Raw genomic sequence first — 25,670 nt, forward strand, 5'->3', positions numbered from 1 at the left:
TTAAATTAAAAATTTAAGATTTATTTTATTATAAGGAAACGAATCTACAGATGAATTTGTTATACAGAAAAGTCATAAAAAAAATGCTGTGGCAGTGTCATTTTATCAATTACAAATCACAACAGCGAATGTTTTAGTTTGAAATAAAATGATCACAGAAGGCAACATGATTATGATTACCATTAGATGCACATAACTTAGATATATTTAATAAGTAAAATATTTGTGAAAAAATATTTAAAAATTCAATAAATATACAAGAATAGGAAAATGTATTGAATTTTTATATATTTTTTTTGTATTTTTTGTATTTGATGATTTTTTTTTTAAAAAAAAAAATCTATAAATATTATGCTTTTTAATTGTATCTAGATTAGATGCATCTAAGATATAAAAAATAAAATTCTTAAAATATTAAATTTTTTTATTACAAAAAAAACATGAAAAACAAAAAATTTAATTTTTTGAAATGTAAGCTCAATTTTCTGAAACCATGTATATTTTCCAACTACAAAATTCTATACAAATTAACAGAACATACAACCATCTTGTCAACCAAATTTTGAATTCTCAGCCGTTATGAATTTAAACTGCTAACCTATGAATATCAAGGAAGGGCCAAGTGTAGATTTAACATTCATGTTATTTATTTATAATTTTTTGGTGTTTAAAAGCTGTAAGGACTGAAAACCACTTCAAAAAACTAAAAAAAAATTAGAACTGAAACCATAGTTCACCTTGTTATTTATTTATTTTGAAAAGTGTTGCACTTAATTAAATCCCAAATAAAGAATTTAAAGTTTGAAATAATCATACATTTTTTATATATAAAAAAAGAGAGAGTATATAATCTTAACAAAAAATATGCAATATATAAAAATGTAAAATTATATTAAGATTTGTTAATCAATATCTTTAAAGATCTTGTTAACAAGATAAATAGTGAATGTAGACATTAAAATAGTAGATGCTGTATGAGTTAACACAAAACAAATCTTGACCTACCACCAATCTATTGTTTGTCGGTAGAGGCTGAGGGGGAGAAAATAAATTACACATCCTCAGAGTGCTATCTTTTTCGGTGTTGGGTTATATATATACACGAAGCCAATTGGAAATTTTTAATTAAAGTATGTTATTAATAAACAGATTTATATACATATATATAGACAGATTTATATATATATAGACAGATTTATATAAACAGATTTATATATATATATATATATATAGATTTATATACATTGCATATATATATATAGACAGATTTCAGACATTCATCTATATCTATATACAGAGACCGAGAGAGAGAGAGAGAGAGAGAGAGAGAGAGAGCATACGCAGAGGGAGAGAGAGTCGTCGCCGGAGCACCACTGCTTGTCGCCGGAGCCGTCGCCGCCGCACCACCACTGTCTTCCTCGTAGCTCGTTTGGGAAATTTGGGGGTGAAGTTAGGGATTTGGGGATGATGATCGAGCGGCAACAGGAAAAAAAGAGGGTTTTTTTTTTTGACTTTTTGCGACGGTATGATGTAGACCGTCGCAAATATAAGGAAAAACGGCGCCGTTTGAATTAATCTTTTTTTGCGACGGCAAATATCCGTCGCAAATGATATATGTCGTCTAAAAAAAAAGGTGTTTTGCGACGGTTTTATTTACCGTCGCTAATACTTCCGCATTTCCGACCCCTCTGCTTAGTTTCATTACCGACGGGTAAGTGCCGTCGCTAAAGGCTATTATTTGCGACAGGTGAAGTTACCGTCGCAAAAAACCATTTTTTGCGACGGGGGGCGCGGCGTCGCTAAAAACCCCGTGTTTTTTTGCTATGTTTTCCTGTAGTGAATGGTGCCTTTATAATTTGTAATTACCTGTTATATTTTTGTATGAGAAAGAGATTCAGTCTTTATTTTGTGTCATAATCATTTTTTTACTTTTGTGGTAGAATAGGTTTAACCATGAATCTTTTTTAGAAGAGTTAATTCAATTTTCTTTGTCCCAAATATTTTGAATAAATAAAGTATAATTTCATCAAAAATGAATTATTAGTTGTGTCAGCGACACTTGTCTGGAAATGAATCATGTTGTTTGTGCTAATTTATATATTATCACAAATGTGGGAAAGTGTGACAACCCTCACCACTATTTACTGATAATACCACTGATTACTGCTAAACTGTGACTGAACATGATTAAGTAACTGATTTGACTGACATTCTGAACTGATTGATTGAGTGTATTAGTTTAAACGCATTTCTATCTGTTTGACTATTAATTGATCTGTTCATGTTTTATGTTTTAAACTGCAAATTGAAGGCCTTATCGGCGGCCGAATTCAAAACTGATTGGTGTTTTATGTTAATTAGAATTTATGTGATTGTATGGTAGATTTAATTGAAATGTGATTCAGTATGATTAAATTAGATTAAATAATGTTAAATTACATTAGTTGCGTTAATTACCCTTTTGCCATGTTAGTGGGCCACCTTGTCAATACTTGTTTGGACTTGATTAATACACACTTGGCATTGTATCTTCAGCCATTTTGGAAACAAAACCGAGAGAGAGAGAGAGAGGTAGGAGAAAATTGAGTCTATCTAGATTTCTTGTTCGAATTTAGAGGGATTGAAAAGTATATAGCAATTTTGAGCTTCTAGACTTGAAATTGGAGACTTGAGGTAGGAGACTCACCATTTTAATTGTGAGTTTGAGTTGTTCTTGCATAAGTCATGGTAAGGTCAGTGATTTAAGGCATGAATTAGCTTAATATATTGAATTGAGTAGGAATTCATGCATGCATGTATACATTGTTAAGTTTTGAGGTTGATTTCATGGAAATCCTCATATGCATGTCCATATTCTAGCTTGGGTCCATGAATTCATCATGTTTTTGAAAGGATTGGCTCATTTTTTCTTGTATTAGAAGCTTTGAAGTTGATTAAATTCATGCATGTTGCATGTACATCATGTTCTTGAAGTTTTGTTTGGAAATGGGTTCAATTGAATTACCTTTGGGCTTTGATTTTGCAAATTGGTCTTTGAAACATGTCGTATTATGAGTTTTAAAGTGTTTTCCAGAAAATTAGCCTAAAAGAATCGAATTTGATGCTTTAAATGTTGAGTTTCATGCTTGGAGACAAATATGAAAATTCCAGATTTTGGATCCACGCTCGAGCGAGGAACTTTACGCTCAAGCGTACACTCTGAGTTCATGCAGTCCGCTTGAGCGAGTAAAGTAACGCTCGAGCGTGAAATGTGTGTACCCAGTACTTTGCATGTGTTTACAGTCCGCTCAAGCGAGGGGATGCACGCTTGAGCGAGGACTTGTGTCTCATGCTCGAGCGGGGGTCGAGCGCCCGTCGAGCGTGAATTTCAGCCATCCAGTACTTTTACAGTCCGCTCGAGTGAGGAAAGTCACGCTCGAGCAGAGCTCCTTTGTCCGCATGTTCGCTCGAGCGTAGAAAGCCACGCTCGAGCGAGACCCTTGTTTTTTGAAAATTCTGAAAAGTGTTTTAAAGTGCATCTTTGCATCCTCATTCCATCCTAGGCATTCCTAGGCCTAGTTTAAGGCATCTTAATGAGGATAATGCTTTAGAACCACACCGAGTCAAGATAGGGACTAAATTATTGTTTCCCAAACGTGCAACTTAGTGTGTGTTCATCCTGTAACTGTGTAGGGTTGGCATCCGATGACGCTCACTAGCCTGTCTGTAGCCAAGAACTCTGTGAGTAATAATGTTGTAAAGATATATTCAATCATGAATATTTTCTGAATGATCACCATACTGCTTTCTGAAATGATATTTCTTACTGAATGAATGTTTGTCCTATTTGCGAACTGTATTCGTGGCATCCATAGCAATTTACTGTTATTGTACTGTACTGCTACTGTCACAGAGATCTCTGTCAGTTCCCATGTTTGGAACCACTACTGTTTACTGATATGATGGCCATCAACTGACTGTTCGGTCTGTTAAGACCTACTGTACTGTTTGCTATTGGATGTACCACTTATGACTGCTATGATCGAATAACTGATATACTGTCCAAATGACTGTTTTAAATTTTGAAAGGACATTCATTCCTAACCTCTTTATGCATATGTTTTTCACTGGGCTTTAGCTCATTGTTTATATATATATATATATGTAGGTGTCCAGGCACCGGATCGGAGCTAGGAGCGTTGGGTTTAACTCCCTTTTTGTCAAGCCAACCACTGTGCCTCACTGAGAGGTTTCAAGTCCTTTAAGCTAGGGCTGCTTCGAGGTGTTTTAGATCCCCTCTTTCCATCTCTGTTTTTGTATAGACTGACTGTACCTGTACTGTACTGTTCTAATAGGGATTAGGTCCTTGCCCTGGATGATTGTATATGTTTGTATGTATATACTGTTTTGGTTCAGAATGTGAATATGTTATGAAAAGTCTTTTTTTTTGCATACAGACTGTCACAGTTCATTGGACATCTTTTATTACTATTTTGGCTTTCGCCAGCCCTTGTACTCTGTATTACTGTTAAGCAGGCCTTCGGTAATCACGGATTACTGGCCGGTTACGGTGCTAAACCCATAGGGGCGGGTTTGGGTCGTGACAGAGAGAGAGATTAATGAGTTAAAAATTATGATTATGTTTGACTTATTAATCTTGCCCATGTCTAGATATGTTGTAGAGTTGACAATTAATAACATCATTTTTTTATATGATGTCATTAATATCAATTTGGTATGTGGTGTATTATAAATTGATAAGACAAATAAGATGTAAATGTATTTATACAGTGATATTTATATTCCATGTTGAAATTGGAATTAAGGGTTGCAGTAAACAAAAAGAAATTAATCATGGCTAAAGAAAAGTAATTTGACAAAGTGTTGTGGTCACAACCATTATTAGTCATTTCTTCTTTGTACTGCAAAAGCAAGTTATGAAGTCTAATTGTATTTTAGACAAATTAGTATATTGATTATATTTATAAAGTAATTTACATCTTGTTATTTAGTTCAATCACGCTAATTAATATAATATTCTGATTTATCTCAGAATTGTGGGGGTGTATTTATTATACACCAGTAAGATAAATTAAGTTTCCTTGGAATGCTTAAAATGTGGGAGTGCTTGGAGGATTTTACCAAAGTAACAGTTCCGATTGTAGATCCACAAAGAATCTCAATTCTTTTTATAGGACAAAGTTGGAGTAGAAGCAAATATGGTTTCATTAACTCTTAGTGAACACCTCTATGTTTATTATTTAAATTTGAAAATAGGAGTGACATAGAGTAACGATAAGTCTCAAAGTAATCAAAGACTTAATACCGTAAGACATTTGCTGTCAGTTGTGCATATTGTCTAAGGATAATATAGTGGATCCACGAATTACTCAATGATATATAACTGAGAAGGTCAAACAAAAAAATAGTGGCCGCTAAACAAAAAGTTTGACCAGAGAGCAAATGAGGGAAAGTTCATCGAGGGGAATGTGATTAAAGTCTATTACATCAGAGTCATCATAATGATAACCCTACTTAGATGACTGGAGATCCCAAGAACTAAGTTCAAAGGGACAACTAAGTTATGTATGACTCGCCAGAAATCACTAAAGGAGTCTAACTTCTATCCATTCCTATGATGAGAGTGATATCTGCAACATGTGTTGTATGCAGGGAACTTAGGGTAAGTTATGCTTTTAATGATCACTTATATCTTGAAAACCCTAGACGGGTATCTTTCAAGAAGAGCATTTAAGAGACTCGAAATAAGGATCACCTATATGAGTGTGAAGGGGCCGCTTCTATGAGAATTAATAAGGCAAAATTCTCTAAAGCACTCATGAAAGGAGATGCCCAAGGCCAAAACAGGCACAACCGTGAGAACTAAACTGTGTCTGGAAATATTCTGTGTGAATTCTATTGTCTTGGCTTACACAAACGGCTGAGCAGTTCAAGGCATCACGTCCACTAATTAGTTAGTAAGTCTGATAGGCTTTCACTAGGAAAGGTTCAAAGCCAAAAGCTACCTATCTCGATGCAGGGTATTTCCTTAATGTACTCTCTCTTTGTCTGCATGTTGTTGCATGTCCTTTCCATAAATTTCATTCATGTGGGGGATCGTTGGAAAATTTGAATTTAAATTTACTCCAATGGTTGTGTCTCTTAAGATGGAAGGGCGTGTCCTTTTGAAAGGTCACAACCTTTCTAAAGGGTCATAGAGGAATCTATAAATTCTATCCCCCTCACTTCAATTGATAGGGAGAATGGTCATTTCTTCTTTACTTTGCATTTTATTCTTCATATTTCTTGAGTCTAAGTTTCCTATAAAAAGAGTACATTTACAGTGAAGTTCGCTAGGCTTGCAATAGTAGTGCTGTTAGTGCAAGACATTGATTATTGTATCCTGGGAGATAGACGTCCATTGAATCCTAAGCACCAGTGGGAGGATGAATCTGTCTTAAGGAAAGAGTGTCATACACTCGACTCGATCAGGTTTTATTTATTTATGTACTGTAAGTTTTGTTCCGTTGTTTTGCCAATTTATTTCAGTTTTGGTTTTGCCCAAAAATCATTTACATATTTTTAAATTATATTTTCCTTATAGTTTGATACTATTTTTTCCGACAAGAGACACCTTCTTCGCTTTGAAATAGAAAGGTAAGAGAAATGAGAGAAACCAAGAGAGTGAATGATAAAGTAAGGACTCATCAGCATGATTTTTCAGTTTGGCAACCTTCATTGCCACATACAATGACAATCGGTAAGCTATGATGGATTTCTTTTGGTGTGTTTTTCATAGATTTTGAAGTTGTAATTTGAAATTAGATTTAGAAATCTGGTAGGCTTTTCTGATGCTCCGAACTGACTCAGCACTTTCTCTTTTTGACCAATTTTAATTGTTTTATACCCTCTTTTATTTATTCTTTGAGCGAAAAGGGCCATGAGGATGTAGATAGGGAGAGAAAGAGGGTACAGACCAAGTGCGAATGGAGAGAGCTATGGGTTAGTTTTAGAGGGGAAAAGGTAGACCAAGCATGAACCTAGAGCAAATAGGGTAGTTGTGGAGAGGGAGAGAGAGTGACTATCTGTGAGTCAAGAGTGTCGTTTTAGAGAGGTGTTTTCAGTTTTTGTGAAGGAATAAATGAAAAGTGGATAGGCCTTTCTACACTCTTTTTCTTGGTTAAGTTATTATTATCATAAGCTATAATAACAGAATTACACCACCATTGACTTGAATAAATAGATTGGCATCCCAACAATTTTGTTTTTTGTCCTTTCATCTAGACAAGATTTGATGCTCGCATTTGATGTACTATTTATATATAAATTTTATAATCAAGTATTTATTGAACAAAATAAAATTTTCCTATATCATATAAGGAGCATGACAAAGGAGAAAATTAATAAATGCTTGAATTTGAAATGGCATCTAGAATTTAATAAGAAAATGAATAGACATTATAGTTATATCTATAATAATTAATAATTTATGAAATTTATTTTCCCCCCATATCCCAGTTGTGTTCGTGTCCTGTGCCAATGCTTGTGCTTCTTTGTTTTGGAACAAAAGGAATCCTTGTCATTTATTTGGGACCTGAATTTCATGTTTTGTTATGTTTGTTCATGTTGTATTAATTAATGCTGATGTATACAATGGTAGATAAATGTCTGCCTTGGTTGCAATCATAGCATTCCTAGGACCTTGCATATTTTGTGACTAGTATACAAAAAATATACTTTTTTTCCCCCATATGATGTGTTCGTGTGCTAATTTTACAAAAATTGTCATATCCCAACCCATTTATTTAAAGTTAAACCCAACCCGCCCACTAACCCAATTATATACGCACTTGAAATTAAAGCCATCCTACCACTACTACCACCACCACCACCGCCACTGTCACTGGCAAATGGTCCGTGTACAACCCAAGGTTGGTATGGATGATAACTTCATATGTGATGATGAAGATGAACCGACAATCCATATTGGTCATAATATCAGAGTGATGTTTCTTTGTCCATAATGATGCTTGTTTGTTTTCTTTCCAAATTTTATGCTTTTTGAGGAAGTAGTACTAGTTTAGTCTCTATGTATATTTATGGTCCTTGTGCTCTGTCTAATCAGATATGGTTGCATAATATTTGAATCCCCTGTATTTGTATTATCTATTTGCTTCTCATTAACTCACTCTATTATAAGAATGACCTTTTGTTTGTGTAATTGTTGTTTGTGTTCGTGTTATAAAGCTCCAGATGGTGTCCATCTCAGAGTGAGTTTTATCAGATATTTTGATAATTGTGCTTGATATCTGACTTTCACTAGTTAATGGATTTGTGGAAGCAATGAATATTCTACATTGTTCTAACTGAAGTTGGTTTTGTGAATTTGGCTGCGCTGCGTTGGGCAGTGGCAGGCAATGTGTACAGAATACCTTGAAGAAAGAGAAGAATTGATCCAAGCATTGCACAAGGACAGGGAATTCTTTGATCTTCCCAACATAACCGAGGTTCGTTCTCTCTCTCTCTCTCTTTATAGTGCACTACATCTTGTTGCTCCTGCTTTATTTCTACAAGATAAATTTTCTGAGCAATCACTTGTTCACTTTGGTTGTGTGACAGCTTTAACTTGTTTAATTTGTAGTTGGATACTAATTTCATTTCGTAGCTTTTATCGGTAGTTGTTCATTGTGCTTGGTTGGACAACTTCCAAGAGTATGGATCCTCTGTCGGGGCTTCCTACGGGGTACCAAAACGACGATGGTTTTTTCCTTTTTTTGTTGCTTCCTCCCGTTTCTTTTCTCTCTCAGTTAAGAACCCTAACCCAACCAAGAGCAAGAACAAAGAGACGTTTGAGGAGGGCGGCAACGATGCTTCTAAGATTTACATATTCACTAAACAATACTATCTCATTATTGTTAAGTATGAGGACAAGCTAATATCATTGAATTGAAGAATTAAAATATCTGTACTCAGTATCTTCAAGGAGCAAAAGCATGTTTTTAATTTGAGAAACTTGTTTAAAACGCCCTAAAATTAGTCAAAAAAAGCATTTCGGGGGCGAAAATTCAAAAAAGCCCCCTGAACCACCTTGTGGCTCTCACAGACAGTTTTTCCATGACAAATAGGATTTGTGACAACTGACGAAATGTAATTCGGACTCGTAAGTAGGGAGTTAGAGCTGAAAATGCCCTAAACTTAGTTGAAAAAGAGCGTTTCGGAGGCAAAAATTCATAAAAGCCCCCGAACCACCGTGTGGCTCTCACAAACAGTTTCCCCATGACAAATAGGACTTGTCAGAATTGACGGAATGTAATTCGGACCCGTAAGTAGGGAGTTAGAGCTGAAAACGCCCTAAACTTAGGGCAAGTTTGGGATCTTTCAAAAAAGATAAAAAGACAAAAGGTTACAAAAAAAAGTTACAAAGTTATTACTATTCAATAAAAAAATTTATTTTATACAAAAAAAACGGTACAAACAGCACTGACATGAGTTGCCTGGTACAGACTTTGAGAACAAATTACATAGGTGGAGGCAAGTTTAAGAGCGGTGCTGTTCAGCTCGTGAGGGCCATCACGGGTCTCGTTTTGATGATTTGAACCGTCAATGTGTAGAACTCGTCGAGTACTATATGCTTATAAAAAATCACGTTGATTGGATATCGCTAACTATATGATCGAATTAGTTTTGTATAAAAAGTGGACGGTGTTATAGTTAACAGTTGACAAAAAAATTAATACGATCAAATAGCTATCGATACCCGATCAATGTGATTTTTTATGAGCATATAGTACTCGACTAGTTCTACATATTGAACGGTTCTGATTAGCAAAACGGGACCCGTGGTGGGCCCCACGGGCCAAACACACCGTCCGATTCAAGCCTAAAAAGGAAACAATTATTTCTCATCCCCTCACCAGCACACCACACTGCCAACTGTACGGCCTACCCCATTAACTTCTCCTGCACACTTATTTATACAATTTTTTAATACACATTTTTTCGTAAAAAAGTCAAAAAGTTAACCCAAACATTCATATTTTTTTTCTCAATTTTTTAGTCCAAAAAGACAAAAAGTGCACTTATTTAGGACACCCCAAACAATCCCTTGAAAAAGAGCATTTTGGAGGCAAAAATTCAAAACACCCCCTGAACCATCGTGTGAGTCACACAGAAAGGTTCCCATGACAAATAGGACTTGTGAGAACTGATGGAATGTAATTCGGACCCGCAGGCTTGGAGTTTGAGCCGAAAACGCCCTAAACTTAGTCGAAAAAGAGCGTTTCGGGAGTGAAAATTCATAACAGCCCCCGAACCACCGTGTGAGTCACATGGACAGGTTCCTCATGACAAATAGAACTTGTGAGAACTGACAGAATGTAATTCGGACCCGTAGGTAGGGAGTTAGAGCCGAATACGCCATAAACTTAGTCTATAAAGGGCGTTTCGAGGGCGAAAATTCAAAGTAGCCCTGGAACCACCATGTGACTTACACAGACAGTTTCCCCATGACAAATAGGACTTGTGAGAACTGACGGAATGTAATTCGGACCCGTAAGTAGGGAGTTTGAGCCGAAAACGCCCTAAACTTAGTCGAAAAAGAGCGTTTCGGGGGTGAAAATTCATAACAGCCCCCAAACCACTGTGTGACTCACACGGACAAGTCTCCCATGACAAATAAGACTTGTAAAAACTGACAGAATGTAATTCGGACCCGTAGGCTTGGAGTTTGGGCCGAAAACGCCCTAAACTTAGTCGAAAAAGAGCGTTTTGGAGGCGAAAATTCATAACAGCCCCTGAACCACCGTGTGGCTCATACGAACAGGTTCCCCATGACAAATAGGACTATTGAGAACTGACGGAATGTAATTCGGACCCGTAAATAGGGAGTTAGAGCCGAAAACGCCTTAAACTTAGTCGAAAAATGGCGTTTTGGGGGCGAAAATTCATAATAACCACTGAACCATCTTGTAGCTCTCATGGACTACTTCCCCATGAAAATTATGACCTGTGACAACTGACGGAATGTAATTAGGACCCGTAGGCTTGGAGTTTGAGCTGAAAACGCCCTACACTTAGTTGAAAAACTCGCAACACTTAGTTTGAAGAGCAACAACTTAATGAAAATAATATCAACATATTCTAATAATTGTCTTTATATATTTATAGGACGAAGAAATTACATATTAGATTGTTTGTGCAATTGGTTGGAATAAATATTACATGATACATATATCTATACTTTCTTTTATTTCCAAGAAGACATTTCTCTATTGATCTACCTTAGATGCATGTTAGAACATATTCTCTATGACTGACTGAATTGATATTTTGTAACCAATTCTATATATATATATATTTTTTTTTGTAGATGGCTTTGTTGTGTGGACTTGTGGATAATCCATATTAGTGTATGGAGAAGAATTTACACTTTTGTATAAAACTAATATAATACTTTTGTCATCTTCAGCTTTTGTGTAGTTCACTATTACTAATACAGAAAACTTTTGGCAATCAACCGATAACGACTGTCGTGGTACATAGGTCACCTTCTGTCGTGATACATATATGACCATTTGTCGGCGTACATATATGACCTTTTGTCATGGTCTATAGAAAAACTTTTGTCGTGGTACATATAGCACCTTTTGTTGTGGTATAAATTACGATAGTAATTTGTACCATGCCAAATGGTAATTTCGCTTGTTAGTAAATGTATTTTTTTATATACAGATGACTTTGATTTTTGTATGACATATTTTGTATGGAATTATTATTTTAGTTTGGATAATAGTTGGTTTGTATATGAACTTTGACATTTAAAGCTATTTATTTTTTGTATATGGATGCAGATTGTGGAATGATTGATAGTATGTATCATGTTGTTTATATACGTATTACAAGTTGCATAGAATATAGACAGGTTGTGGAGAAATCATAATTTTGCGATGAAACATAATATCATGTTTTTGGCGACTAAACAATTAGTAGCTAAAAATAAATTAAGAAAATACTTTAGGCAGCTAAAAGTTTTGTAGCCAAAAAAAAAAAAAAGAAAAAAAAAGACATTTGGCTACTAAAAGTTTTGTAGCCAAAAGAAAACCAAACATTTGGCGACTAAAATATTTGGTAGCTAAAAAATAAAAACACTTTTGCCGACTAAAAATTTAGTAGCTCAAAATGTGAGACTTGCCAAAATAAGACCTTTTTGCCGACTAAACTTTTAGTAACAAAAAATGTGGGACTTTAGGTGACTAAATATTTAGTAGCCAAAAGAAGAACTCTTTTCCAACTAAAATTTTAGTAGCCAAAAATGTGAGACTTTAGGCGACTAAATATTTAGCAGCCAAAAGAAGAACTCTTTGCCGACTAAAATTTTAGTAGCCAAACATTTGGGATTTTAGGTGACCAAATTTTTAGTAGGCAAAAGAAGAACTCTTTGCCGACTAACATTTTAGTAGCTAAAAATGTGGGACTTTAGGCGACTAAAAGTTTGGTCGCCGAAATTGTAGTAATTTAATTTAATGTCCAACCTTTTGGCGACTAAAAATTTAGTCGGAAATTGAATACCTTTGGCGACTAAAATAATTTGCCGACAATTCTTCGATGACTACTTTTGCAACCAAATAATTTAGTCGCTGAATCCACTCGGCGACTAAAAATTAACTTTTGTATATATATCCCCATTATATTAATTTTTTTTTTCTTTCTACCAGCAATGAATTTTTCCTAATTGTATCGATTTTTTAAACCTTTTTTGTATATATGTTTTTTATTATTAAAAATACCACTTTCATTAATATATTTTTTAAATTTCAAAGACAAAACAATAAAAAATCTTGAAAAATTCAATGTCTTTACTTTTGTGTAATATATTTTTTACGAATTTTCAAAAATAACTTTTACAAGTTGATGAGTCCAAAATTTCACAATAAAAAATATATTTATAAATCACCTGATAATCTCAGTATGAAACATAATACAAAAAAATTATAAGAAATCTTTTAGTGGGTGTTTAGAGTTTAGTTACTTGGTGATTTTTTTTAGTTTGTTTTCGGTTTTAGTGATTTTTTAAAAAGAAATTTTCAAAAAAAACCTTTGGTTTCTAGACCGAAAATTGAAAAGAAAAATTAAAAATTCTAAAAAAAAAAAAAACCAAAATAAGCACCCACAAAAAAAAATGTGAACCTTTTTTTTTTTTGGTATTATTTAAAATTTTTACCTTTTAGATTTGTTTTTATAAAATGAACAGAAAAAATAAAAACTTTTGACATAATTTAAAAAAAATTATTTAAAATAAAAAATTTGAAAAAAGAGATGGGTTATATAATCACACTGCCGTAGCCACAACGAATATAATGAGAGAGATGCATAACAACACCATTCCAATTTGTCGTTCTCCCTTCTCCTTTACTAATGTAAATGCACCGATAACACTTGCATAGGTTATAATATTTAATCAACCATGATAGAATCTATGACTTATTCTGTTTTTTTTTTTAACCATCTCATTAATTCACTCAAAATCTGACTAATAGAGTTTCATATAAATTTAAAATTAATATAAAAACAAAACAGAAATGGTACCACACTCTCTCTCACGTAAATCAGTATTTATTAATCAAATGTTGGCCACAATAAGGTATTATTAGCTTGAGTTTACAATCAACAGAAGCCACTACTTTCTCTCTGTCTCTCTGTTCTGTTTCTTTTCTTCTCCATGGCTTCAAGCACAGCTGAAGAACTAATCCATGAATTTCCATACTTCCTTCGAGTAAATAAAGATGGCAGTGTCCAAAGATTGACAGGCAACGACATTGTCCCTCCCTCAACCAATCCCGACACCGGAGTCCAATCCAAAGACGTCGTGATTGACCCAGAGACTGACTTATCTGCAAGACTCTACATCCCCAAAACCCCAACCCAAATCACAAACGTCCTCTTCTTGTCTACTTTCATGGTGGTGGCTTCTGCATCGAAACCGCCTCCTCTCCTACATACCAAAACTATCTCATTTCACTTGTGGCCGAAGCAAACATTGTTGCCGTCTCTGTTGATTACAGAAGAGCCCCTGAGCACCCTCTCCCAGTCGCTTACAATGATTCTTGGGCCGCTGTCAAGTGGGTTGCTTCTCACTCCACCTCTAATGGTGGTGAGGTATGGCTAAAGCACTATGTTGATTTTGATCATGTTTTCTTTGTAGGAGATAGTGCAGGTGCTAATATAGCACACAACATGGCCATTCGGGTTGGGTCGTATGGACTGGATGGAGTGAAACTTGTGGGGATGGTTTTAATCCATCCGTATTTTGGGGGGAAGGACCCGATTGGAAGTGAAGGTACTAACATGATGGGAAAAGTGTTTTCGGACAAATTATGGGTCTTTGCCCACCCATCATCTAGCGGGTCTGATGACCCATTATTCAACCCGGTTATGGATTCGAATTTTTCTAACTTGGGTTGTAACAAGGTGTTGGTATGTGTAGCTGAGAAAGATTTGTTGAGGGAGAGGGGATGGTATTACAAGGAGAAATTGGGGAAGAGTGGGTGGGGAGGTGTGGTGGAGATTATGGAGGCTATGGGGGAGAACCATGTGTTCCATTTGTTTAACCCAACTTGTGACAATGCTGTGACTATGCTTGGGAGAGTGGCTTCTTTCTTGAACGAGGACAAGGCATAGTGTGAGTGTGAGCGTGATTGTGTTGTGTTGTGGGCTTTCTTTTTTGGTTGTTTGCATGCACTTTGTTTTCCATTGTGTAACGTACGTAGTAATCATTGCTCTTTTTCTTAATATAGTTTTGTTGCATCTGTATTGCTCTTTTTTTAATATAATTTTGTTGCATCTGTCAAATGTTGCTTTCTTGAGACGTTTGATTAAATAATAAATAAATCAATGTACAGTTCTTTTACTGCATTACATGTGTGGGAGTTGGTTTCTAACCACACAATTAAAGAGGCACTTAGCTGGAGAGTACCGATAGAATAGATTAAGCCCAACAACTTGTAACAAGAAGATGAAAATTCCCGCAGTGGTTCGTCGACCCAGGACATTTTGATGATGAAGTCAATAAATCTTATTTCTCACAAATATCAAAACAGTACTTAATGCACAAGTCAAAGTATCACAAATAAAAGCATACCTTAGACCTATGATGGTACTTTACTTTTATAATGATTAGTGTCCAACTTCTTTTAGAAGTCTTACTTCATGAGATTCTATCATTTACAAACTCACATTATTCAGATTAAGATGAACTCCCTCAAGAGTCCCATCTCTATCCAAATAGGTAGTTTGATGTCATTTAAGATTCTAGTCCTTTATCCAAATATTTCTGATGCTGGTATCCTCGCAGAATACCTCGACAGTGCCCTAAACATCTCAACAAATATAATCTGCCCACGTGACACCTTAACTAACACCTCAGCATCACCTTAACCACATGGCGTTATCTCAAAATCCTTCCCCACAATATGTTTGCACTTTGTATAATTAAAGTTACCCCTCTCGCCTATCTTTTTTGAAGTGCTTTGATTCTAGAGGCCATTATATGTGATGATCATAGTATTGTCAAATTCGATTAAGAGGTAATTAGAGAAAGAAAAACAAAGGTACTTTATGCTACTGAATTATGTTTGAAGACTAATGACACATTTTATAATTTAGTGATTAAATTAACATAATTTAAATATTAAAATTTAAATAACACACAATGCATACTTGGCAGACCAAAAGTATGATTAACCCCTTACATTAGTTTCACGATTTCAACCACTAAATTTACAATATTCTAAATTTTAATGGGTATTTTATTTCATATCATTTTCATGAATGGGTATGATGGGTCTTTGTTCTAGAATTTCAAGTCAAGTTGTATTAGTATAACCAAATGAAACAAAATAACCCAATTGTCAAGAACTTGTCATACTCCATGATAAAAGTTAATTTTAATTTTTTAATTTTTTTTTTTTTTGTTACCAATCCTCTCTATTACATCATTTAATGATTTTTGCTTCAACAATTGTAGTAAATTTTTCTTAATTTAATATAATGGTAAATTTACACAAATATTTTACAATTAATGAATAGAGTATTACACAGCTGAGCCGTGAAATTTAAAATTACAGACAACCAATATTATTTTGCCACCTCGGTAAAAATTAAGAACTCAACATTTAAGAGCCAAGTTTAACTTAACCATAGTTTGAATCATTTATGTAACCTTATTTTCTCTCTACTAACCGCAAACACCTCCCCGTTAATCTCCCTTTCTCTCTCTCTCTCTTTAGATTTGTAGATCCATCTTCTTTCTTTCTACTCCATTCTTAATAAATCCAAACTTCTACCCCTCATTCTTTTATCCTGGAGATATAATCTGTTGTATCTATTTATTTGTATATAGGAAATAAAGAATACAACATGAGAGAGATTAGGAATAAATTACAGAGAAAATTAATTGCGGAGAGGTAATGGTGACTGTGATAGAGACAAGCAAATCTATTAGCCAAAAATGGTGATTGGGTTTACCAGAACAATTAGATTGGCCTGTGTATTTTGTGGAGAAATTGAATTGATTTTGTTTCTACTCTTTTGAATTTTCCATTCTTTAACTGAAAAGAGATACTTTATAGGGATAAATTTAGCAGTTGAAGGGGAGATAAGTGATTGTGTTGGTGATTTGCTTGTCTGGAAAATGAAGATATGTGTATATTACTTTAAATGGATTTACAGAACTGTATTGTGATATAGATTTGTTCATTATGCAAAATTATTTTCATTATGCATAATATGCCTATGGCGTTGGTGCAATGTACGATGGCCGTTGGGGTTTGTAGGAATGTATTTGGGAAAACAGTTCGTAGAGAGAGAATGAAGTTGACCACATAAATAGTTTAAGAGCAATGTTATAGACCACTAATTTACCATCACTAATACCATCACTAGTGAGGTGGCAATTGAAAAAAAAAGAGAAAAAAAAAAACAAGGCACAAAACACATGTGGCAGTGAGTGAGACCCACTGCCATATCATTAGAGCCACCACTAATTAGTGGTCTAAAGCATTTTTGATAGTTTAAACTAGAGTTGAGCTGAAGAGACTTTTCAATTCGATGTCTCAGTTTGTTTTATGAGTTGGTGATGTGGCAGCACACTATTTGTTGTGTTAGGGATTAAAAAAAAAATATCGTAAAAATAATTATAAAAAATTCAAACCTTTCATTATATATATCAATTGTTACAACTATCAAATGGGGATGATACGAATCCTCCTTCAATAAGTGTAGAAAAAGAAAAGAAAAGGCCACCACTATTTCTTTCCGTGTGTTCAGTTTCCTCTCATCATCACCATGGCTTCAAGCACAGCTGAAGAAATAGCCCATGATTTTCCACCATTCATTCGAGTTCACAGAGATGGCAGAGTAGAAAGATTCATGGGCAACGATGTTGTCCCTCCTTCAATCAATCCCGACACCGGTGTCCAATCCAAAGATGTCGTAATTGATCCAGAGACTGGCTTATCTGCGAGGCTCTACATCCCCAAAACCCTCAACCCACATCACAAACTCCCTCTTCTTGTCTACTTTCATGGCGGTGGCTTCTGCCTGGAAACCGCCTTCTCTCCCACATACCATAACTATCTCAATTCACTTGTGGCCGAAGTCAACATCGTTGTCGTCTCTGTTGATTACAGAAGAGCCCCTGAGCACCTTCTTCCAATCCCGTACGAAGATTCTTGGGCCGCTGTCAAGTGGGTTGCTTCTCACTCGACCGCTAATGGTGGTGAGGTATGGCTAAAGGAGTACGTTGATTTTGATCGGGTTTTCTTTGCTGGAGATAGCGCAGGTGGTAACATAGCACACAACATGGCAATTCGGGTCGGGTCGGATGGGCTGGATGGTGTGAAGCTTGTTGGGATGGTTTTAATCCATCCATATTTCGGAGGGAAGGACCCGGTTGGATCTGAAGGTGCTGACGGTAACATCAATGGGAAAGCGGTTGCTGATAAATTCTGGCTCTTTGTGTATCCATCGTCTAGTGGGTCTGATGACCCGTTATTCAACCCAGTTGTGGATCCGAAGTTTTCGAGCATGGTTTGTGACAAGGTGTTGGTATGTGTTGCTGAGAAAGATTTTTTGAAGGATAGGGGATGGTATTACAAGGAGGAGTTGGGGAAGAGCGGGTGGGGAGGGGTGGTGGAGATTATGGAGGCTGCAGGGGAGGACCATGTGTTCCACTTGTTTAATCCGACTTGTGACAATGCTGTGGCTATGCTCAAACGAGTGGCTTGTTTCTTGAATGAAAACAATGCCTAGTTCTTTGTGTTGTGCATTGTTGTATTTTTTTTTAATGTAATGCCGTTGCATCTATCAAATGCTTTGCTTTCTTGCAAAATTTGATTAAATAATGAATAAATCAATGAGCAATGGTAGGTATCATAAAAATTTTTTCATGAAAATGATAATGAAAGATTTATGATTCTTAAATTACACTTAAAATAAAGCACCAGACACTAATCAAAGTAATTCAAAGGTCACAAATCTTTCATGATCATTTTCATAAAAAAAAATTCATGATCCCTACCTTTTCTCTAAATCAATTTACAGTTCTTTTACTGCATTATATGCTAGTAGGGGTGTCCTCATGGTATTTCGGATTCGTATTAGAATTATCTTAATACTAATCCAACTTATTATTATTTCGTATTATCGTTTCATGTCATTTTCGGTCCTTCTCAGATTCGTATTGTATTAATATATTATGTCAACAAATTTCACTATTAACTAAAAATATAAAATTTTCAAAAAAAATTTGAAAATTTCCTCACAAGTTAAATTTAATGAAACTAATCTCTATTAAATGAAATTATTTATAAAAATATTTGATTTCAACTTAATTTGATTTTCTTAATTTATAAAAATTTTATTTTATAATTTTATTTTTTTACTAGATTAATAGACAAAAATATATTAAAAGTTCAATTAAAAGCAAAAACCAAAACTTATATTAAACTTAAAATTGTATTTTATATAATTTTTAATAAACTGGATGTAAATTACATTAGAGATTAAAAAACGTCATGATACTCTTTAGTAGAAAAAATATTAAAGGTGTAACTAATTCTTTATTATACCGATTATCCGTATCAATTTCATGTTATACAGTTTTGGCGCTAACTCGACCATTTTAATATTCATATTATCATGTCGTGCTATATACGTATTAATGTTGGGAAATGATCAATCATAACCCTCTGATTTCGTATATGGTTCGAGTCATATTATCGTGTCCTATCGCAAATTTTCACCCTTATATGCTAGTATCTTATTGCGTAACTTCAAATAATATGCGATTATTATGACATAATTGTTTTGGAGATTTGACATGTGTAAATGTAAAAAGATTAATGATTCGTCTATCAAATTTGTTTAATTCGAATTCGTCTGAATGAGTCTTTTCTATAAAAAAAAAAAAAAAAAAAAAAACCTCATGTGCATGAGTCTCTTGCTGAAAAGTAACTCATTCGGATTTATTCAAATAAAACAAATTCGATAGATGTAACGATACGAATAAAAAAATGATTTGTGATTCCCTTTTTTTTGTGATTTTAAATCATGCCGTTAATTTGTATCTCAACCAATAAAAACTGATTATATAGAAAAAAGTGAGGCTTGAAATGTCAATTTGTGTAAACTCACATTTCCGCAAGGCAGGTGATGGAGTTCCATCCACCAGTCAGTTTGCCAAAAAGTAAAGATTTTTCTTTTAATAAATTTTATGGTTTTATTTAACAAATTAAAAATAAGGACTATAACTATCTCTTTAGTTTGACGAATTCAACTACTAAATTTACATTATTTTCAAGTTGCCTTCAAATTTTAATGGGTGTTTTATTTCATATCATTTTCATGGATGGGCCATTGTTCTAGAAATAATATAACTTAATGGTCAAGTGACTTGTCACTTGAAAAATGTTATACGTTTAATTTTTTATTAAATAAATGACTAAATACCTTACATAAATGTGAAATTCTTATATCCATATAAGACATTTAATTATTTATTTAATAAAAAATTTAATTTTCTTTCATGATGTGTTATCACCACAATAATAAGGCACTTGTTATGTGACTCACAATAAAATTTAATAAGGCACAATGATAAACAGAGGAGAAACTAATGTTTACTCAGATCAAAATCATTATTTATTTCTCTCTCTTTCTCTCTCTACTTATTTTCTCTCTCTCTCTTAACTTTTTAATTTATTTTAAGAATAAAATAACTAAAAATACCCGTACCAAACTGTACGGGGAGGAAATAATTCTCCTCGTATAATCCTGTTGACCAAGTCCACGCTTCTCCGTACGACGTCGCTTTGTCACCTGAAAACACAAACGTGAGCTAGCCGGCGGGTGTGTGCCGGAAACCTCTCCGATGCCTAAGTCAGAAAACTTGACAAATAGACAAAGCTCTAAGTTCTCAGAAAGATTGTGTTCAAATTACCTCCTCCAAGGTGATGCTTGTGAGCTTTTATAAGTTTCTCGTGGCACAATCCTGGTAGGACTTGTATTTCTCCATGCAGAGTCCTCCTAGGATTCATACTCCTAAGGATAATGCTTATCCTTTTACACCCTCCCCCACTGCTTAAACCAAGTGGGATGGTTTTCTCCATGGCCGAACTACCACATGACCGAAATAACACTGGCTATGCTGAGCCACATAGAAGGCCGAACTATCCTTAGCGCGGTCTTCTCTACTAACTCATTACTTCGGTTGCCCTTGTTCAACCTTGGTGCGTTTAGATCAAACTTCCAAGTAGCAAGTTCTGATTGACCTAGCCAGAGTATGTCATGACCGGACTAACTCCGAAGCCGGTCTTCCCAGAACATATTGCGACCGGGCTAACTTTGCGACCGGCCTAACTCCGAGTTGCCTCTGGACCGGAGTAGCTTTACTCCTCCTTGGGCCGAAGCAACTATCTTTTCTTGAGCCGGAATACACTCACCTCCTTGGGCCGAAGTAACATTGTCTCCCCAAGGCCGGAGTAACCTTGCCTTCTAGGCCGGAGTATTCAGTACGGCCTTTTTACCTAGTCCTCTACGCTTTGGGCCTCGAAACCCAACTCGAAGCTCGGCCCAATTTTTCCCAAAAATTACCCTCTCAATTGCCCCTTAATTCCATCTGTGCAACATGATTGGGATTACCAGCCTTCTGGCCGAGCTAGAGTTTGTTACCCTTTTTCAGCCGAGCTAAAAATCCTTTAGCCTTTCCAGCCGAGCTAAGTTTACGTCGGGTATCACTATATCCGGTCAAAACGTCTCTTCAATCACAGCGACTGTAACGCTTCCCATTCCAGTGACACGTGGCAAACTCTGGTAGGCTGTGGCCAACTGTCAAGCCGCCCTGCAAAAATTTCGTACAGTTCCCGCCCCTTTTTGCCGCTTCTTTCTCTCTCCTTTTTCACAAAAGAACCATTCTACCTTTGAATCATTCACTTACATTCTTCAAATCCTTCGTCTTCTCTCTGTGCGCTCTAACTGTTCTTCCACTGTTCTTGAAAAGGCTGTGGTTTTGCTGCCATTCTTCCTCCCTCGCCTTCGTTTCCCTCTGGTAAGTTTGAAAAAACTTGTTTTTGCTTTCTTCTTTTCTGTTTTCCCTGTCTTGGCGAAGCATGCTTGTGCATTTTTTTTGTTTTTGCCTCTGTATTCTTATGAAAAAATGAATAGAATTTGTATGTGTATGAACTGTTATGTAGAAAAACAAGCCTTAGATCCAAAATCACATTGCAACCGAACTAGGATTCTGTTTGCCCCTAATATGTAGATTTCTGTAGTCAATAGCCGAACTAGAACTTGTAGGAACGTCAGTAGTTTCTTCTGAACCACTCTAGCCAAGATAAGATTACCGAACAAGCTTGCACATACCGAACTAGGTACTTCGGTCTATAACCGCGCTAAGACTTTGGGGCCAAACCGGCTTTCTTAGTTCTGAAACCGAACTCAGAAAGCCGCCCCTAGGGGCTCAGCCGGAGTAACTTTCCTCACACCGCAACCGATTTAGGCCTTGGGACTAAACCAGCTTTCTTAGTTTTTTAGACCGAACTCAGAAAGCTGCCCCTAGACGTTAAACCGGTCTAAACTGCTCAAAACCGAGCTAAGAAACCTTCTGATGAGCCGAGGTAGAACCAGCCCACTAAGCCGAAGTAGGATTTGAATATCTTGCTTATAATTTGTAGCGCGGTCCAACGATCTGTGCTTAACCCCTTTGTTTTCTACTTTGCAGACTTAGGTTGCCCAGGCATTCCTGCGTGTGCTCAACCGAGCTACTGAGCCTAGTTTTTGTACCGAAATAATTTATTCATAAATTATACAACAAATGGGTAAGTATAGATATTTAGTCGAAACCCCTGGTGGCATGGCCGAATTTAGGCAAGATTACCAGATTCCTAATGATGTCCATCTGACGTTGGCCGAAAAAGATGCTACCCCCTGGAACAATGAAGGCTTCGTCCCCTTTACCCTTCAATCCATAATAGAAACCGGACTACGGTTTCCTGTCCAACCGCTAATCTGCGAATTTCTTAGACAGACTAGGTTATGCCCCACCCAACTATCCACCAATACATATCGTATTATAATGGGGATAGCCGCATTAAACCACCAAACCGGACTAAATCTTGGTCTGGCCGAGATCTTTCATCAATACTCTATTGGCTCAAAGAATGCTGGGTGGGTCTACTACCTTAGAATTCGCCGCCGTCGAGAGAAGATAATTAAACACACTCCGGATAAAGATCTTAATGATGATGATTTCTTTTGGGTCTCTGGGAACTTTGAGGATTTTCAAGCTCAAATTCCTGGCCGACCTATAAATTGGAAAATGGGAGAGCCTGGTAATTTTACTTCGGTCTTCTGCTTTGTGTGTTATCTTTTAGTTTATTAGCCGAACTAACACTTCTCTCTTTTTTGCAGATTTCGCCCATCTCCATTCCTTGTATAGCTATCCCAACCTCGGAGTCTTGCGAGCCGCATTTCGGATTAAAGAAAGAGATTGGGCCAAGCTTCTAAATTTTGAGCCGACCTATCGCTACAGCGGTTGCCGAAAAGCAAGGGTGACTGACGTCCTTCTTGAAGAGGCACCGGAGCCGGACCCAACTTTGCCCGAGATAAGACTTGTCCCTCTAACCGCAGAAGAAGAGATGGCGAAAAGGAGCAGAGTCAGGGCCCTTCTCACCGAAACAACTAGGCCCGAAGTGGCGCCTCCCAGCCAACCGCGGCCTGCTGTTGTCGCCCTTCCTTCCCAACAGCCATCCTCTTCCCGCCGAACCAAACGTGCCCGAACTTCCGAACCCGAACGAGTTTTGATTGATGAAGAAACTCCTATTCAGCCGAGCTTACCACTGAGCCCCCAACCGGAGTCTTCCGACCGAACCATCGGCTGCTGGGCACCGAAACTAACCTTCAACGACCGAGACATTCTAGACACAGACTCGGTCGTTGCTGAGAAAGACCACCTGTTGGCCATCAACCTGGCCAAGAGCGTGTGTCTGCCCAAAGACATGGAACATCACCAAAAACAGTTAACCACCGAGCTGAAGTCCATCCGGTCTGCTACTAAATCCATGATTCTGGTTAGTGACTTCGGTTGCTTTTCTGTTTATGTTTCTTTTCCTTTTTAACTCTTTCTTCGGTTAAAGGGAAGTTGTTTGCTTTGTCAGGCTATTCAGAAAAACCAAATCACCCACAGGAAAGTACTGGAGCTGAGGAAAGTGACAAGGCAAGCAGCGGCCGAGGCAGAGGCGAAATCGGCCGAACTAGAAGAAGCCAGAAAGGAACTGGCCGAACTCCGAGGTGAGGTCGGCCGACTGACCGGAATGGTTAGTTCGGCCGAAGCTGAAAAACAAAAGACTGCCATAGTTCTGAAGGACAAGTACTTGCGCGAGTTGTTAAAACTTGAAAGAAAGAAGGATGCCGAATTAAAGGAGAAGGTAAAAGAGGCTGACAAGCAGGGCTTCAAGAGGGCAGAGGATGCTTACGCCCTACAATGCAATGCTGCCAAGGATCTTTTCTTTAAGTGCGGCTGGAGGGGAGCCGTTGAGAAGCTCGGTCATGATCCTCAGACCGAGGTTTTCAACCCTCCAGCCTACTTTATACCGAACTCCCTGCTGGAATACGCCAATACGATGCAGCAGCAATTCCTTGAGGACTCAGGTTCAGATGAAGACTCTGCCACTGAGGATACTCCGGTTGAAAACGTGGATCAGATAGATCGACCGGAGTCCAGAGTGGAAGATCTGACTGTTGAGCAGCCAAATGAAACTGTGGCTCCGGTCGATACCACTATTGTGACTGAAGGAGTCCTGCCGCTAGAGACCGGTCTTCCAGCTATCACTGATGCTGCCTTTGATGCCGAGATTGAAGATCTTTTCGCTTGACTTTGTATTCTTTTTCTTTGTAACCGAACTACACTCGTTTGTAATGACTTTTTCTTTGAATGAAAATTTTACGCTAACTTTTATCCCGGTTGTTGTGTGTATGCTTGCATTTGTAATGTCTTCTATTACTCCAAGTGTTATTTCGGTTTTTGGTTGGTTAAACTATACTTAGCAGCCAACCACTCCTTAGCCGACATAATTACTTCGGCTGAGGAGTACTAAGTGTTGGTTTAATCCAGCCAACCACTCTTCAGCTTTGCACTTACTTCGGCTGAAGAGCAACAAGTGTTGGTTTATTCCAGCCAACCACTCTTCAACCTTGCACTTACTTCGGCTGAAGAGTAACTAGAGTTGGTTTATTCCAGCCAACCACTCTTCAGCCTTGCACTTACTTCGGCTGAAGAGCAACAAGTGTTGGTTTATTCCAGCCAACCACTCTTCAGCCTTACACTTACTTCGGCTGAAGAGTAACAAGTGTTGGTTTATTCCAGCCAACCACTCTTCAGCCTTGCACTTACTTCGGCTGAAGAGTAACTAGAGTTGGTTTATTCCAGCCAACCACTCTTCAGCCTTGCACTTACTTCGGCTGAAGAGCAACAAGTGTTGGTTTATTCCAGCCAACCACTCTTCAGCCTTACACTTACTTCGGCTGAAGAGTAACAAGTGTTGGTTTATTCCAGCCAACCACTCTTCAGCCTTGCACTTACTTCGGCTGAAGAGTAACTAGAGTTGGTTTATTCCAGCCAACCACTCTTCAGCCTTACACTTACTTCGGCTGAAGAGTAACTAGTGTTGGTTTATTCCAGCCAACCACTCTTCAGCCTTACACTTACTTCGGCTGAAGAGTAACAAGTGTTGGTTTATTCCAGCCAACCACTCTTCAGCCTTGCACTTACTTCGGCTGAAGAGTAACTAGAGTTGGTTTATTCCAGCCAACCACTCTTCAGCCTTACACTTGCTTCGGCTGAAGGGTACAAAGAGTTGGTTTATTCCAGCCAACCACTCTTCAGCCTTACACTTACTTCGGCTGAAGAGTACAAAGAGTTGGTTTATTCCAGCCAACCTCTAAGTTAGTTTTTCCAGCTAACTTAGAATAAAGTTTGGTTATTCCGACCAAACGTCCTGCAGCCTGGATCCTTATCCTGGGCTTAGGAGGGGTGTTGGTTTATTCCAGCCAACCTCTAAGTTAGTTTTTCCAGCTAACTTAGAATAAAGTTTGGTTATTCCGACCAAACGTCCTGCAGCCTGGATCCTTATCCTGGGCTT

At 36.9% G+C, this 25,670-nt stretch overlaps 1 protein-coding gene and 1 pseudogene across 1 annotated transcript; both read left to right on the plus strand.

Moving 5' to 3' along the window:
- The first annotated feature begins 13,696 nt into the window (after window positions 1–13,696).
- On the plus strand, window positions 13,697–14,884 carry LOC114271623 (putative carboxylesterase 12 pseudogene; annotated as a pseudogene).
- A 2,282-nt stretch (window positions 14,885–17,166) lies between these two features.
- On the plus strand, window positions 17,167–18,364 carry LOC114271624 (putative carboxylesterase 12). Its single transcript, XM_028213231.2, has one exon. It carries the CDS (start codon window positions 17,320–17,322, stop codon window positions 18,283–18,285), a length of 966 nt encoding a protein of 321 aa, XP_028069032.2. The 5' UTR covers window positions 17,167–17,319; the 3' UTR covers window positions 18,286–18,364.
- The last annotated feature ends 7,306 nt before the right edge of the window (window positions 18,365–25,670 follow it).

Source organism: Camellia sinensis, chromosome 2 (assembly GCF_055761805.1).
Source record: "Camellia sinensis isolate YWXY chromosome 2, ASM5576180v1, whole genome shotgun sequence".
Taxonomy (NCBI): Eukaryota; Viridiplantae; Streptophyta; class Magnoliopsida; order Ericales; family Theaceae; genus Camellia; species Camellia sinensis.